Source organism: Dipteris shenzhenensis, chromosome 18, assembly GCF_047967505.1.
Source record: "Dipteris shenzhenensis isolate YYH24624 ecotype China chromosome 18, Dip_SZ_1.0, whole genome shotgun sequence".
Classification (NCBI taxonomy): domain Eukaryota; kingdom Viridiplantae; phylum Streptophyta; class Polypodiopsida; order Gleicheniales; family Dipteridaceae; genus Dipteris; species Dipteris shenzhenensis.
The window spans coordinates 51,471,849-51,486,061 of NC_141613.1; the positions used below are offsets into that span (position 1 = coordinate 51,471,849).

The following is a 14,213-nucleotide window of genomic DNA, read 5'->3' on the forward strand; positions in this document are numbered from 1 at the left end:
ATATATATAGAGGTTAGAAGAGAGGAGCTCCCGTCTGCAGCTGCCCGCCACCACCCCATCGCCATCAGCCAGCCCGTCTGGCTGCGCCCCCCTTGCCCTTCAGGTCGCCTTCAGCCAGCCCGTCTGCCGCGCCCTCCTTGCCCTTCAGGTCGCCCCTTGCCCTTCAGCTCACCCCCTTCAGGCCGCCTTCAGGTCGCCAGCCAGGCTGCCGCCTTCAGGTCGCCAGCCAGGCCGCCAGCCTGTCGCCGCCATTCAGGCTGTTGCTGCTGTCCGCCCCCTTTGCGCTTCAGGCTGGGCTGCATCAGGGCCCTCTCCGGGGCTGTTGCTGCTCGTGGTTCCAGGGCATTGGCGGAGTTTCTGCTTCAGCATTGAACGGACTGTTTCAGGCTTGGGTTTGATCCTCATTTTGCTATCCCATGCAGGCTGAAGTTTGGGGCATTCAACCAAGTTCTTGGGGATTCACTAGTGGTTGGTTGCGAGTTCTTGGTGGGTATTTTCTGCAGAGGTAGCCCCTCCCCTCAGGACAGCGCAAACTGAGACAATGGAGGGCACTAATGCCACTCCCGTTGCCGAACCTGAGGAGATTGAAGTCACAGTTTCTTTTCCTCCCGACATTGTGCAGATGATTGAGGCAGCAGAGGAGGGTTTTTGTTTGACGCATATCATTGGCTTTCTACCCGGTAGAGGCCAACAATTACGTGATTGAGTGTACACCAACATGGCCTCATTGGGTGTCTCAGTTATTGTTTTCCAATTGCTTGGCAGAGGGTACTTTTCTTTTGGCCTTAAGTCTGTAGAGCAGGCTCAAAGAGTACTTATGAGCTCTCCGATTCAGTTTCAGAGCAGAGTCATCCATTTGTGGCCTTGGTGGAAGCACTTTAGTACTACTTCCCCGGGACCGCGTCAGGTCTCTTTTTGGATGATTTTCCCTGGACTTCCTGATGAGGTCAGCTCTTGTCGCAGAGCTGTGGAGCATATGGCTAGTGTGCCAGGTACAATCATCCCATCAGGTGCTAGACTTTCCTATGCTCAGTCACTTGCTGGTACAGGTGTTACGAGAGTCATACTCACTTCAGAGTTCCCCCCTCCTCGACCTTTGCCTACTTTGATTTCGTACTCCATGGGAGATGGGGTCCAGATTCAGCAGAGGGTTTTGTACGAGGGTCTTCCTAATCAGTGTCTTTTCTATCGGAAGAGAGGTCACTTCATTAGGGATTGCCCCAGTCGTTGGCCTCGTTCAGGGACTCCATCTCATCCTACGGGTGACCCAAAGTCTACAATTCAGCCTTCAGGGGTCCCTAAGCCTGCTTCGACTCATTCTACAGAGCGAGAGGAGACTCCTCCGGGAGAGTCTCCAGTGGACTCAGAGGACTTGGAGGTGCCCCCAGTGGCACAGCTTTCAGTGTGGGATTTTTTCCCCCAAAATTTGAAAAAAAAGGATTTGGAGTGCATGCACAAGTTGGTGCGTGTATAGTTTAGTTTAAGGGTAGATTAGTGTATAGGGAGAGGTTATTTTTGTTTTCTATCTTAAAATGCTGCATGTACACAAGAAAAAGCTCAATAAAACATTGCAGAGATTATATATAATATATCTGTACCATTATAGGATTGATCACGAAAACTGAATCTTTGCCTTGTTCTTAAGGTCTTGATCTCTTCCCATGTGAAGTCAACTGCAAAAACAAGCAGAACATCAGTTCAGTAAGCAGACTTCAGAGTGTTCAGAGGCATTGCCAATTAATCAGTGGGCAGATAGCACATTAAGAAAACATTCACGTTTAAAACCCCTCATTGTTAGTATGGTTGCATATTTCCACAAAGGAGAAAGAATGGCCAAACCCCTTTAGTATGATGTGTATTTCCCTTTTCCCATAGTCTCTAACTTAGCTTCCTGTTGTAACATGAACGACCCTTGACACACAAACTACTGTTGCAACCAACATGCATTTGGGTTTGTGGTATTGTACATGCCAGGATGATTCTCGCACCATTTACAAGAGCTCCTTATATTCGTATACAAACATGCTGCAAACAACCCATTAACTGAAACGTCGCCGCCTTTAATGCTATTATGCAAACCAACTAATGGACTTATGTCCTGGAGGGAAACCTGGGGAAACAGGGATGGTTTATTTGGATATGTTCCCCTCAGAAGAACATTTCTGAAGTTCTTCCCCTCGTGTATGATATATCTGGATGAATCCAAGAAGATGCCCAAACTCATCCTTGAAAAAACACAACATAGTGCAGTTTCAATCTCATGATAGTCACTCATAAGGTTGAAAACCATAAACTCCATCACGCATAGCAGGGACTAGCTCCCCACTGACATCATCAGCACCCAACAGTGGGTGTGGACCATAGTATAAACATATGCTCTCACACATACGAATCCACACACCCACGCTAAATTGAGCATCCATTTACACAAAGTCTTTGGCTAAGTTTCTGTCGGCACTCCAGAGGTGAAGGGCAGACTCAGCCATGATGAAGGCTAGCACTAAAGGAGATGGCTAATCAAAAAGTAGTCCAAAATCTCTTCATTCAAGGCTACACTTGCTTGTGAAGACTAAACGATTTCATTTTAGTCTCTCCCAGATGAGCATCTAAATCTCATAGGGCAACGCACCACCCTCATGTATGATACACTATAAAAGGGAAGATGAGAGAAAGCTCTAGAGAAGTGCCACATCAATGATCCTCAAAGGTAGGGGAATAACATCCTGAGGTCTAGAATATAGAGTGCTACTTACCTTTGGCCCCATCTGTTTCCCCTATATTTTCCCTCTATTTCCTGGTGAATTTTGCACAGCATAAGGGTAACACTCTTTTTCCTCTCCATTACATAAGCCCCTAACATTTCTCCAATGCTCCCTGTCCAACGATGCCAGCTTCCTGTGGAAAATATTAAATACATGATGATGTTTGTTCATGTCAGTGAATAAGGAAAACCAGTACTACGACCATCTTCAATGCTCTAGCTTTTGTCCCGTCCAGATGAGAGAATTGTTGAGAGAAGAAAAACAATCCTCAATGGCATTAATCACCCGAATTACAAATTAGAACACTCCTTACTTCGCACAACCAAGGCACTACCATCCTTTCCATCTTGTCACTCCAAGTTTCTATCACTTGACCTTGTGGTGAAGTTGCTAGTCAATTCTTTGGCTGACCTGCTGTCAATTGAACTTTTATGGCTCTAACTGAGGTCGCCCAGACCATAGCAATCCTCTTGCTACTCGCCCAAGCCAAAGACAGCTTTCCTTTGACTTATCTTGCCTCTGAGCTGCCCCCAGGCGTCACCAAACCTTTTTAACTACTCACAAAACTGATACGCAAGCTTGTGCTTGCTCAAAGCTCTACTACCCAAAACCACAACTCACAAACTGATGTGCAAGCTTGTGCTTGCTCAAAGCTCTATTACCCAAAGCCACTCAGATGTCAAAACTGGCTCTGATACCACCTTCAACATACCAATTACACCGCACGAGCAAACACTTTCTCAGATGTTCAACACACAAAAAACAGTCTCAAGCCCGTGTCCACTTGGAGCACGCAGCTTTAGTTCCAGCCTTTAGCTGTAGGTAGGTCAGCTGAAGGTTGCCTATGTGGGTTTCAGCTGGGACAGTGCTTGATCAGCCCTTGTCCACGCATTGTGGAGCATGGTAAGGAATCCATTGCGATGCCTACTCTGCTGTATACTTTCTAAGCTTGTGTGCACAATTCTGAGTGAGATGGCAGACTCAGTGAGAACAATATTCCACTGCAGACTAGTGATGCCCTAATATTTCTAACATGGTATTATAGCCCAAAGGATATACTCCAATATTGACGGAAGGAACCCCTTTGCGTGAAAGGAGACACCAGTATCAGTGCAAGTACGCCTTTGTCAAGATGCAAGGTGCTATGTATTGCAGATTGTCATCCAGTTTCTTCAGATCTATCATTTCCCAATTGCCTATTCCCTCCTTTGGGTCTGGCCAAAATAGACAATACAAATTACCCACCCTGGATTGGAAGGTACGGAGCCACCTAATGAGAAGGAAGATATGGAAGGTGACCACAGCTGATGCCCAACGTGATAGTTGATGCCATGGGCCAGACGGTAGCATCTGTAGACCCAGTATAGGTTGAAGAGTGGGAGGACAAGGATGTCAAGGCTTTCTCCACTATTATTGAGAGTCTGAAATTAAAGTGCACTTGATGATCCCCATATCCAGCTTACGGAGACGGCCTTCAAAACCTGGACCATACTGAAGGACATATACGAAACAAATAAGTCTACAAGGATCCTGAGCCTCCAACATCAGTTGTTTGCCATGAGAATGGAAGAGGCGGATGATTGCGTCACAAAAGTGAAGGTGGTCAGGGATCAATTGGGAGCAGTTGATCAGACGGTGGACATGCAAGCAATGGCAATGCTCTTACATGTGGCTGAAGACTTCATGACGTGTGTTACCAGTGTGACAACCATGGGGAGATCACAGCTACTCACCTTTGAAGGGATGGGGGCCACATTGATGCAAAAAGAGGTAGGGTGAAGATGTTCAATGAAGATGCAGATCATCGACAAGGGCCTAGTCGCTTCAGGAAAGGGCAAGTTAGATGCCATCCTGTCAGTAGGGAAATCAGTTTAGAGTACTTTTCAAGGGCCTGGCTACCAAAAGTGCCACCTGATGTCAGTACTTTGGAGGATCCGTAGCACATGTTCACGCCATGAAGATGATCAGGAATGCAAAGGTGGACATGCAAGCAATAGCAATGATCCTACTGAACATGCTTGTGAAGAGCCACATGACATTTGTTACCAGCATGATGACCACGGGGAGACCGATTCCGCTCGCCTTTGAAGGGATGGGGCTATGTTGGTTCAGAAGGCTAGAGTGAAGATGTTCGATGGAGACGCAAATGATGATAAGACCACTTCCAGGCAAGAGCAAGTTACATGCCCCATCATGTCAGTAGTCAGGAGGACTTACCTAGGGCCAAGCATATGTCCAAGTGTGAGAAAAGATACAATATAGCTGCCATGCCCACAATAATAAGTCTACCTGGTCTTCAAACCTCTTCTTACTTCTTGTTTTGGCATGGCCTACCTTACAAGCTATCACGAACTTATCTCTTTTGAACCATGGAGCTCTCGATCATCTAAGAGCATTGCAAAGAATCCTTTGTTTTGAAAACGGATGCATCCTTGATCACTCACTGTCCATGAGCTGAAGCCATTAGAAAGCATTTCAATACTGATCTTCATAAACTGTGTGGACATCTACAGCGAGTACGAAGCAAGCTCTCTATACTCACTCTGAAAGACTTTTGCAGAAAATGACAGCAAGTCTGCTAGAAAGTCAATACAAAAAGCTGCTTGAGAATGTGGAAGTGAGTTTAGATGACACAAAGAATACATTTCATAAATCCGTTAGCCTAGAGTGTCAATTTAGCTCCAAGTATCAGAAAAGGCTGATTCGCTTGTGGCTTTTGAACTACCCTGTGATTTCTTAAAGCTCAATGCTTTGTCTCTATACTCTATCTTTTGGTTTATAACTCTTTACATAGACGCACGCACACGTGCAGCTTCATTTGTTCAACATATTGGGGCTTACAGTCTAAAGCTCTTTGACACTACAATTCATTAAGCTGTAACGGTCCCAGGACACTGAAATTAAAGGCCCGCTTGCTAAGACCATCTCCACCTACCAGAAAACCAGCCGGTGACATTGCTTCCCTGCACTTCATAGGTGGCGATTCGACCAGCAAACTCTGCATGATCTGCAATGTTGGTGGTGGCATTAAGTGTGACATCATGAAAGCATATCAACACCCCGTCTTTGGTTGAGAGGATATCTGTTTCTATGAAGTCTGCACCCTCCTGTATGGCTCGCTGCAATTGTCAAACATATGTTCTCCTGAATGCCAAATCGAGAACAGCAGAATAAATTGCACAAAAGATACTTGAAGGCTACCATCGCAGATTGACAGACGTACCAAGTAGGCTGGAGCTGTCTCTTCAGGTAATTCGCCATTGGAGCCCCGATGAGCGATATTGTAGGGACGCACGGTTTGTATAGGTTGGCGTCGTACGTGAGGATGAAGCGGCCTTGCATAGCAGTAGCTCGAAATGCAGCACGCCAAGAGGAGCAGCAGAACTGCATGATAACAGTTTATCAGCGGACGGCATCAGCTGAAGGTGCCCAAATGACGCATAATGGATGATTGAAAGGAATCGGAAGAAAGCAAACCGTCAGCTCAAGGCTACGTAGAACTTACGCTGGGCCGAAACGAAGGTACCCATATGGGAGAGAGTGCACTGAATGCCGAGCTTGAATCCGGGCAGGCAATTTAAGAGAGAAGCAGGTGATGGGATGCGCGGATCCCGAGGGAGAATATACTAACCGGCGTGAATATGTTGCTCAGAGTTCCGTCACGTTTGTGAAGGAGGTTGATTGTGTCGAAGCGTCCGGCCATCACAGTGCCAACAAAACGACGTTGCAAGTAAACGTCCCATATTAGTCAAAGCCTTTACTTGGATGATGAAAGGGACATGCTGCCGTGCTCTCATTGCTCAAATGCCAAGTTAAATTAACATGCTTAATGCTCCAATCTTTTGCTTAACAATTAGGAGCTTCATTCATCTTGTACATGTACTTGGTTAAGTAGCCAACTCTATCAAGCTCCCTCACCCTTGTAGGTTGATGATTATAATTATTGTATATGCTTGAGTGTGAGGCTTATTGCACACCCACTAGAAATGCGCCATTAGTTTGAGGACTCCATTTCATTCACACACCCAAATACTCAGAGAGCATGAAGCATTTCCCACAGGAGTGTAGGACATCTTTGGTTGCTTTGCAAGGAGCTGTGCATAAAGAATTGGGCATCTTTGATTGGCTTGTCCATAAAAATCAATACTATTGAGGAGCATTGAAGGCAGTTCAATCTAGCAACACCAGCTTTCCATTGGATGGAAAAAAAATGGCGCTCTAGTGCTAGGAATGGCATCCTCTAGAATGGAGGTGCCAATCTTCACACTAGCGCTTCAATTTTACCTTGAAATATGTGCAAGCCTTTAAAATGCCGCACCAACCTTGCATAAGTGGCTTCGTGTGCACTGACTCTGAGTGTGAACATGAGATGTGTAAGGACACATTCGTGCAATATATTGCTACCCATTGTCGATTGCAACTAGAAAAGTAATCTGTGATGTGAAAACATACATTCAATCTTGCTTTGTGCTTGCCCTTGCACTACGGAATCGATGTTGTTTTAAGTTTGATGTTGTTTGAGAGCACTTTTTGTATATAGATGAGACTCAAGCACATTTGAGATCACTTTTTATATGCAAACAGTTGAGATAGATGATGTTGTTTGAGAGCACCTTTTTTGTATGTAGATAGATGAGACTCAAGAGCATTTGAGATCACTTTTTATATGCAAATAGTTGAGACTTTATTGTGTAATTTTTCTTCTCCTAGGTATTTGTTGTAGCGTAGAACTTTCATATTGTGCTTTCGTTTCAAATGGTTCATGAAATATGAAGATAACCTTTTGGTGACTCCATTCATTAGTAAAGGGGGTGATTTTTTGAAGCCTACGTTGTATATTATTTAAGACTTGTACTATATGTATCTTTTTAACATGTTTTTAAGACTAGAACTAAGAATTGCTTGTGTTAGTGAGATTTTGAGCATTGGTTCAAAAAGGATTTGTATCCTCTATCACCCTACATTGGGCATTCAAAAATGTTAATTTTGCACATTAATACAATTATTACATTTAGCTCGCATACATTCATATCTTTAAACGAGAAACTAAGAGCATAGATCACAAAGGATGTTATATTAGCTATTTTCTTTCTTATTTATTTTTCCTTTCATTTTTAACAAAGCATAAGGAGAAAACTTACCTAATTTACTTGAATCACAAGTGTTACCCTCTTGCTTGACTTCGTCAATTACGTTAATCTTTGCGGTTGGTGCCTTCTTCTTTTCTAGATAATTATTTGCATAATGTCCCTCTTTGTGACAGTTGAAACAAGTTCCCTTCTTCAAATCGGTCTTCTTTTCTTCTTTTGATTTGTTGTGATCCTTCGAAGATGTGGTCGATGGCATAAAATGGGAATACAGTTTGAACTTAAACTTCTTGTCCCTCTTTTGAAAAGGAACAAAAGGTTTATTCTTTTCTTCATCCTTAGGTATCCTATTCTTTCTTTCACAATTTGTAGCAAGTTATATAGCTGAACTCAAGGAATGAGGATTAAACGTTGATCTTGGCTTTTATTTTAGCCCTAAGACTAGATACAAATTTCCTCTTTTGTTCTTTCTCAGAAATCCTATCTATGGTTTGAAGTTGAATGAGAGTTTACCAAAAACTCTCAATATACAAAGTAATAGTCTCTTTTTCTAATTGATGCAAACTATCCCATTGTTGACGGAATTTTGACTTGAATTGTGTCGGAAGAAAGTCTTTCTTCAATCTTTTCTTCAATTCCTTCCAAGTAGTTGGTAGTCTTTTACTGTTTTTGACTACATTCCACCATAATTCCACATTGTCAACAAGATGATTAATAGCACATTTAATTTTGTCTTTTTCAGGAAACCTTTCACTGTGGAAATAATCATCATGTTGGCTAATCCATGCTAAAACAAAATTTGCATCTTACCATCTTTTAGGCTCAAGATATTGCAAGCGGAGCTTTGTCACTACTCTACACTCACAATGCTCTCATAGTTGTTGTCCTAGACTGCACTTCTAGCCCTTGTTGCCACACGGTTAACAACTCCCTTGGACTGATTTGATTACCCATCCTCGGGTTATAATTCAGTCTACAAACGATGTTGTGCTGCAGTTGTCTTTACCCAATGAGTATGGTAAAGATGGCGGCGGCGGTGATAGATGGAGCGAGCTTGTTGTCAATCTTTTCCTTGTAATCCACAAACACCATAGATTGCTTACTCAATTTTTAAGAAGCCGATGTCAACCATTTCTTCAAACAAACACACATAACACCCTTGAAGAGATATGGCTCTTTGAAAGAGGCGACTTGTTGTTTTAGAATCTATCTGTTGATTTGGAATGAAGCTGAGGTTGGGCAAATGGTCATCATTGTGAGGGACACCTCCAGGATGATTGCTAAGGCTTCACTGTATTATGCACTTTCCTTGAGTGTTTTGTTATAACTGCGTTGCATAATTGATGCTTGTTTTTCCAAGGCTCTGATGAGTGTTTCTTGGCTTGTCCATTAGATTTTAGAGTTTCTATTGATTAACGGCCAATTGCGAGGGGCATCTGCATTATCTGGATCACGATGATTGGCATTCCACTAGTAGCGATGGGGTACCGCATCAAATGTGGGATGCGTGCAAAAGGAAAATGGAGCCTGTATGTAATCAAGGAGGTACTTTTCAGTGAGCAGCTTTGGTCTATGCCAAGCAAGCTGTGGCTCCAATTTCATGCTAATGTCTAGAGTGATTTGTGCTTGGCAGATACTCATTGAAATTCTAGAGAGGTCCCATCCTCCTCTTGACTGCATGTTTGGGTATTGTCTTCAAAAATCACCAATGGGATTACTGAGCATGGGAATCCTATCTATATCTTGTTGCAACTCCTGTGTGGGTGTGCAAATTGAATTATCCAATTCTTGAAGCTCATTGATGGAATCATTAATGGTGTCTTCCATTGAAAACTCAAGGGACATTGGAGGAATATGTGGTCTTGGGGGAGAGAAAGAGGTTATAGGAGAAAAGCTTGAGGTCAAAGCAAGTAGTGAATTTGAGAAGGTAGAAGTAGGGATATGAGTAGATCATAATAGAGAGTGGCAAGATAGGGGAGATTAGATTGAAGGTAGACCACATATTCCTCTGGCAGATCCTTGTCACTTTTGGTAGGCATTGATAGCTTTAATGTTGGATTTTTTCGGGAGTTATATCCCATGGAAGTTGTTGGTGATTGTTGCAGGAAGGGTAGGAGTCTGGCTACTACTCGAAGAGGGAGGCTTTCCATCAAGCATTCATATAGTAGTATTGCATTAGCCCTTAACTGTATGAGATTTGCATGCCTTGAGAGATAGAACACGTTCTTCTCGTCTTCATCCATATGGTGGCATAGATCTCGGAGAGTCTTTGTGATTACTGGTCTGGCCCAATCAAGACCGAATACTGCATGTAACATTTTGATTTGTAAGTCTTTCCAGAGTATGCATATTCTTCCTTCAAGGTGATCCTCTTGCTGGAGGACTGCAATAAGCTCTTGGTATAAATGTAGTGATGCCTTGTAGCAAAAGATCTTGTGTTGACCCCTTCGCATCATTGTCATCGACTTGACCTAGTAGTTGAATTTCCAACTTGGAAATTATTACCTTTTGATTTTGCCACTCCATGCACTTGTCTTTATACTTACCCAATGTGGAGGTGTATGCAAGCTTTAAACTATTGAATTGTTGAGCTGCTTTAGATGCCCTAGAAATTGATCATTAAGCACACAGAGTTGGAGTATCTCTTGCTCTTGAGGATCCAGTTCTACTTTGGTGTGCACAAGTATCTCTCTTGATGCCATGCATTCCTTCTCTAGTGCTACTTGAATTTGATGTTTACCTTCTTTGAGACCGTTCTGCAACTCATTGGTTGTGTCTAATGTGGCATGGAGTTGATTCTCTTTAAGTAGTAATCTTTCATTTAAGTGCACCATTTCCTTCTTGATATCATCACAAGTGGCTTGCATTTGGGAGAGGGATAACTCGACCTTTTCCTTTTAGTTTAAGGCATCAGATAGTTGTAGGTGTTTTTCTTGGAGAGAAACCATGGCTTGTACGACATCCTTTCTACTTTCTACTAGAGCATTTTGTGCAAGGGGCTATTGCTACATTTGTTCTGCCATGCTTTCGTTGAGCTTAATAATTTCAATCTCGGCACTTTGCAACTTGTTTTGGAGTGATGGGAACATCTGTCTTTCCATTTATCTTTCCTGCTCATTTGACGCCGTCGTAGCAAATAATTGAGACCATTATTGTAAATGTTGGCTGTGATGTAGTATGATTTGGAATGTGCTATGGCCTTGCTTATATTCGACATACAGTTGACTCCCATGTGCCCATATGGAATTTTGATCTATTTCTTGAACAGGAGTCTGTTGTATGGTGCCACTAGAGACATTTGTGGGTTGTGACTCTAGAGTCATGGAGTCATCAACATTGGTGAGTTGTGATTCTTGTAGAGGCATGCTATTTCGCTCTCTTGCAAAGTCATTATGTGGCATCATATCCTCTTGGATTTCCACACTCTAGTCCTTCTGTTGCGGGAGCAAGACTGAACTGAGTTGCAGTATTCTTTGGCAGAGTTCCATATTGTCATTCTCTGGAATCTATTCGGATTGTTGCCCATCCATGTTATCTACATTGAGAGTAGGTGGAGGGTCTAATTCCCATTCTAGCGATAATATCAATGTTTCAAAGTGTTTTATACCTTGTGTTGAAAGGGGTGTAGAGTCTTCCTCTTGCTCTATTACAAACACAATTATTATGGCCAATAGATGGGCAATGTAGCTTTTGCCATTATGTGTAGCAGATACATAATTGGTTAGCAGCAACAAGGATATGTGCTAAGCCTAATCTTGTAGTTTTGCTCTACCAAGAAGTGTAAGAGTTTTTATTGACATATAATTTTTTCTCTCCTATATGATTGAAAATTTCATCCAAATACTTAGCTGCCTCTTTGCATATGGGATCTAGAAACATATCATGGTGCATTCCCCCGCTTTGTGACTTTGTATTAGGTGGGAATAAATCCTAAATTTCAAAGAATATTGCATCCAAATGTTTCTTTGGATATTCATATTGTGCCTCTAGAAATGAGAAAGCCTCTTGCATAGTGGATCTACTGAGGTAGATTTGTAAGGGCTTTTCTTTATATGTTATTGTGCCATATTTATCTTTCTCCAACTCTCTGCTTTTATATGATGTTATGAATTGACAACTGTATTCTGTCATAGCAGGTGTTGGTAAGAAGGATTTTAGCTTCTCAAAAAGACTACCTAGTCCCTTTGACTACAAGAAGTTGTAATCATCAGGTGACATGGTGAACTTTAAGACTCGTGGCCATACAAGCTATATTGTTTTATATGTTGCTAGCTCTTTGTTGGTGTGGTCATCAAGGTGTTCTGCACCTACATCCTACATAGTCAATTGCTCTGCCTCAATTTCTCCTGCCTCTAGGATCCTTTGGTTCTGTGCCATATCTTCTTGGCATGTTGCATTTATTTGCTCATCAGTATCATTGTCCAGAACCACTAGCCATGGTCTTTTTGGTGCTAACCTTTGGGTTGGTGATTCTAGATCGTGTCCTTCTTCAAGTTGGTGATCTGAGGAGGGATATTGAGGTTGAGGCTTGGGCCATTTGGCATGGTGTCACTTTGTCGATGGCATTATAGGCCTTCTTCCCATCTTATTGGATTGTCTTCACCCAATAACTCAAGCGGAGCTAACCTTTGGGCACTCCCCTGATTCTTTGGTTATCCAATTGTAGTAAGTCACTTTTTGGTCTTGTACTTTGTCTCATAGACCCATGAGATCTCTTGTAGATTAGTCTCTCTCTCTCTCTCTCTCTCTCTCTCTCTCTCTCACACACACACACACACACACACACACACACACACACACAGTTGAGAGTTCACACTCAACATTATGTGATCATGTGTGCATAGCACCATCACGTGATCATATGTGCATAGCACTAACCAAATAGAGTGCTATAAAGGAAAGGGTTAGATGCCATAACCCTAACCCTAAATGGGTTTGTATGTATTCTACATTTTCAAAATGGGATAAGAAAGACAAGTAGGCATATCATCTGATCAAGCAGAATGTGCAAGATGTCATGCTAGGACAGTTCAACACAGTCAAGACATCGAAAGAAGCATGTAATATGTTCACAGCTCTCTATAGTCCAAGAACGCTTCCAAGATTCTCATACTTAGAAACCAAATCAACCAGAGTTTTTACAATAGCAGAAAATGTCAAATTGGGGGATCAAGCTCTCCTAGTCACTGAGACAACATCCTAATACAACACTAATCTAAGGAGGATGTAACCTATGTGGCGACATGATGAAGAGAGTGCTCATGACATGTACCTCAAGTCAATTAGGTTCCAAGATAGATTAGCTTGGACTCATAAATAGAATCTTGAGATAGTGCAAAGTGCTTGATTTATATTACTTCAAATGAACCTCCCTTTTATAGGTGAGGGTACTTACATCCATATGCTTGCTCACATGTGGGATATGTCCTCCATGCCATGTGGTAGCTTGCCCTTTGCTCATACCTTCGCTCTACATGTGCTCATGGCACCACAACTCTCAACACCTCCCCTTGGTGCCATGATCCTTTGGCTACTGCAAGGTGGTCAGATGTGAGTTACATTCCATCACCTCCCCTTAGTGCATGCATTGCTACTTAAGGTAGTCAAGTGTGGTTTTTACATGTCAACACCTCCCCTGGGTGCTTTCATAGCTACTCTTAGGTGGTCAGGCTTGATTTACAAAATATCAGCAAGGTTGGCAAGGTTTTGGTTTCTCAATACATTCCATTGATGTCACCTTTTGGCTCATGGCTTAATGACGATGTCGTTGTCTTCTTCGCTTGGTGTAGCTTGATGCATGATGCTTTGTTCTTCCATGTGCCTTGATGCTTTATGTGTGGATGCCATGCTCTATGCTATGGTCATCTCATGCACTTGTGCTGTTGGCATGCTTTTTGCATTCATGCGTCACTTTTCCATTTGTTGCAAAGGTCTTACCATGAGCATTTTTGCTTCAATGGTAGTGTCTAATTGCATACAATGATTCTGACTTGACAAACATGTAGAGCTTGAAAAGACGATCACTTTTCCCTTTTGGAGCATGTCCAAATTCCTCCTGGATTGCAAGTTACGCCTTCTCAAAGTTTTTGTGAAGAAGAGGGCCTTTGATGATGTGGCACAGGGATTCACATAGTGAATTCCATAGTGTGCTTAGCAAGGGACTCTGTGCTTAGGTTGCACTACTGACTGTGCATGTTATGTGGCAGTTAACCAACCCTAACTCTAACAATGGTGGGTTAAGTTAACCAGACCGTGATTAAGTCTTATCTACCACGTGGCAAAACTTTGACAAACATCATTAAACTAAACCTAGCATTAACCACGATATTGTCCTGCCACGTGCCTCTTCCATGGAGCTGCCATT

At 42.7% G+C, this 14,213-nt stretch overlaps 1 protein-coding gene across 2 annotated transcripts in view; it reads right to left on the reverse strand.

The window, feature by feature from the left end:
* The window catches only part of LOC147891392 (glycerophosphodiester phosphodiesterase GDPD6-like), a 78,463-nt gene extending 72,008 nt beyond the window's left edge, over positions 1–6,455 (reverse strand). For both annotated transcript variants that reach the window (XM_087389554.1, XM_087389553.1), the window contains exons 1-4: positions 6,268–6,455; positions 5,986–6,146; positions 5,698–5,881; positions 1,599–1,673 (exon numbers count right to left, since the gene is read on the reverse strand). In XM_087389554.1, the coding sequence (XP_087245680.1) occupies positions 1,599–1,673; positions 5,698–5,881; positions 5,986–6,146; positions 6,268–6,292 (445 nt within the window). In that variant the 5' untranslated portion in view covers positions 6,293–6,455. The remainder of the gene's footprint in view (positions 1–1,598; positions 1,674–5,697; positions 5,882–5,985; positions 6,147–6,267) is intronic.
* Between the last annotated feature and the right edge of the window lie 7,758 nt (positions 6,456–14,213).